This window comes from Phaethon lepturus, unplaced genomic scaffold, assembly GCF_000687285.1.
Source record: "Phaethon lepturus isolate BGI_N335 unplaced genomic scaffold, ASM68728v1 scaffold32848, whole genome shotgun sequence".
Classification (NCBI taxonomy): Eukaryota; Metazoa; Chordata; class Aves; order Phaethontiformes; family Phaethontidae; genus Phaethon; species Phaethon lepturus.
This window is the reverse complement of record NW_010560262.1, coordinates 10,277-12,917: the sequence shown is the minus strand read 5'-3', so window position 1 is coordinate 12,917 and position 2,641 is coordinate 10,277. Positions and strand designations below refer to the sequence as shown.

The following is a 2,641-nucleotide window of genomic DNA, read 5'->3' as shown; positions in this document are numbered from 1 at the left end:
GAAGCGGGCCTCCATCCTGCCCCCGCAGTGTGATGGGGCCACGTCCCCCGCCCTTCGGGATGTGAAGGGGCTAGGGGCAGGGGTTCCCCTCTGTGGGAGTGTGAAGGGGGCTTCGATCTTCTCCCCACCAGGTGTGAAGGGGGAGAAGGTCGTGGTCTGTCGTGGTCCCCTGCCAAGGGTGTGAAGGGCCTGTCTCCGCCCTCTTGTCCTCCCACCTGAGCACAAAGGGGCTGCTTCCCCACCGAGCGCTGTCGTTCCCTCACAACCCTCTCCCCTGCTCCAGGACCTGACAGTTGTGGAGGAGAAAGAGCCACCGCCGGACTGTCCCCTCGACAGCGAGCAGCTGGGCCGCAACACCTGGGCCTTCCTGCACACCATGGCAGCGTACTATCCCGACCACCCCACCGGTGCCCAGCAGAAGGAGATGAGGGAGTTCATCAACCTCTTCTCCAAGTTTTACCCCTGCGAGCACTGCGCTGAAGATCTGAGGGAAAGGTGAGTTGCTTCATCGGGGTGTTTTTTGGTGGCTGCTGCTGAAGGGGCTAGCCTGAAATGCTGGGCTGCGGTAGCTATTTGCGTGTCAGCAACTCTTCCTGCAGTGGGGTTTGTATCTACCTGAACTGGTTTCTTCCATTATTGCATAAATTAGAGGAGGTACACTTACTCAAAAAACAAATACCTTTTCTTGTGCTGTTAGGTTGTGTGCTGTCTCTGAGGTGATTTGGGGATTTCCTGTGTCAAAGCAGACTGTGCTCACTTGTGGAATTAGAATGGGAATCATTTGGAATAATTTGACTTTCAGGACACAAGTGTGCACCTACCCCAGAAAAGCCCCTTTACTGGCAATCTCAGCAGTGGGGACAAAGACTGAAATGAGCTGTGATGTTTGGTGAAGTTTTCTGCTCCTGTTACTGTCAACTTGTTTCTCAAAAGTTTCAACTCCTCATTTCTGGATGATGAACACACCAAAAAAAGATCAAAAACTAATTAATGACTTGGTAGGCATCACATAGCAAAATGACTACTCAGTATTTTTCATTATTCTGCTTTTTTTTTTAGTTCAGTGTTTTGATGAATTCAAGTAGTTCTTGCTTTTTATCATACATAAGATGTTTGAACTCCTGTGTCTTTTCCAGTGACAAGAGTATGCACTGAATGAAACCAAGCCAGTTGCAGCCATCAGTATTTTATAGTGGAGGTTTGGCCTCTGGTAATTACTCTATGTACTCTCTTCTGGACTCATCTTGCAATAGCAGAAAAGGCAACTCTGGCTGGCTGTGTGCTGTGTGCCTGCTCTGAGTATTGAACTTGGTGACTGTAAAGAAGTAACATTTGTTTCCTCTTCCCTGTTTGCAGATTACGTACAAATCAGCCTGATACTAGCAACAGAAATAACTTCTCCCAGTGGTTGTGTCTTCTTCATAATGAAGTGAACAGGAAACTGGGGAAATCTGAATTTGACTGCTCTCGTGTGGATGAGCGCTGGCGAGATGGTTGGAAAGATGGTAGTTGTGATTAATCTGTAGAGACTGCTTTGGAAATCTAACAGACCAATTCAATACAGTGTTGAGTCACTACAGGGAGATATGCGAGTAAATAACTGTGTGTTTGCGTGCTTGTGTGTGTGACTGATATGGTTCATGGAAACAGAGGTAAACCAATTCTAAAAGTAAATTTGAAAATCTTATCCTAATAGTATTTTGATAAATGATTACATAAATGTATTACCTGAGGGACTGAGGCCTTACATTCGACACAGGAATTGCCAGAAACCTGTGAAATTAAGTCGCTGACAAACTCATGGAGACTTGTTCATTATGACATTTCCTTATTTTAGGGGCATTTGCTTATTTCTGTGACTAGAATTCCTTTTCCCTGAACACAGTTGTAGAGGGCTGCCCTATGGCAATTTTCGTTTATCTGCAGACATTATCCTGATGTTTTAGAAGATGCATCCTATTCATTGGCATTTTCATTTCTGTTGTTCTGATAGAGTAAATTCATGCTGTGTTTTGTGCCAGATTTGTACCCCTTGATCTCTCTTTCCGAGATCTCCAATGCTTGTTGTTAAACTTGCATCCAGCTCCTCTGATGAAAGGCCTGAAGGCAGGTACATTTAATTTAAATACTAAAATCATGGAACAAAGATCTCGTTTTATGTTGTGTTTCAACTTATCATGCAAGAGGACATTGTAGAAAGGGAAACTAAAGCAGGACAAAAAAAACCCTCATCTGATGAATGGAATGAAGTATCAACTGGGTGAAATTCAAATGTTTTAAATTGATTGCTAATTTTCTTTGGATCCAGAAGTGATGTGATGGTAAGTTCTACTGAACTACTTATTCTTAAAGCAGGTAACCTCTTCATCTCTGCTGTGAACTTTTGAACTTTTGTTAGTTGTGAAAATAGCTTGAGATTGATATCTGTAATGAAATATATTCAGCTTTGTTTGGCGTACAGTATTTCTGAGATGTCACTTGTGTTTTTGAAATTTTTGATTGGTACTTGCTGATCTGGCTGCTCTTCTGGTGTCATCCCCTAGCTAAAAATCCCTCTAGAACAAAAGGACATTACAAGTCCCCTGCAGTATTTGAGTCCTTTTAAGACTGCAATGTCAGCTTCACATAGTATTTATTGCAC

The 2,641-nt window shown here is 43.6% G+C and overlaps 1 protein-coding gene across 1 annotated transcript; it reads left to right on the top strand.

Annotated features, from left to right (window-relative positions):
* Positions 1 to 283: 283 nt before the first annotated feature.
* On the top strand, positions 284 to 1,519 carry GFER (growth factor, augmenter of liver regeneration; the record flags this gene model as incomplete). Its single annotated transcript, XM_010293624.1, has 2 exons — positions 284 to 495; positions 1,357 to 1,519. Coding segments are annotated over 2 exons (375 nt in total), but the record flags the coding sequence as incomplete, so codon positions are not given.
* Positions 1,520 to 2,641: the final 1,122 nt, after the last annotated feature.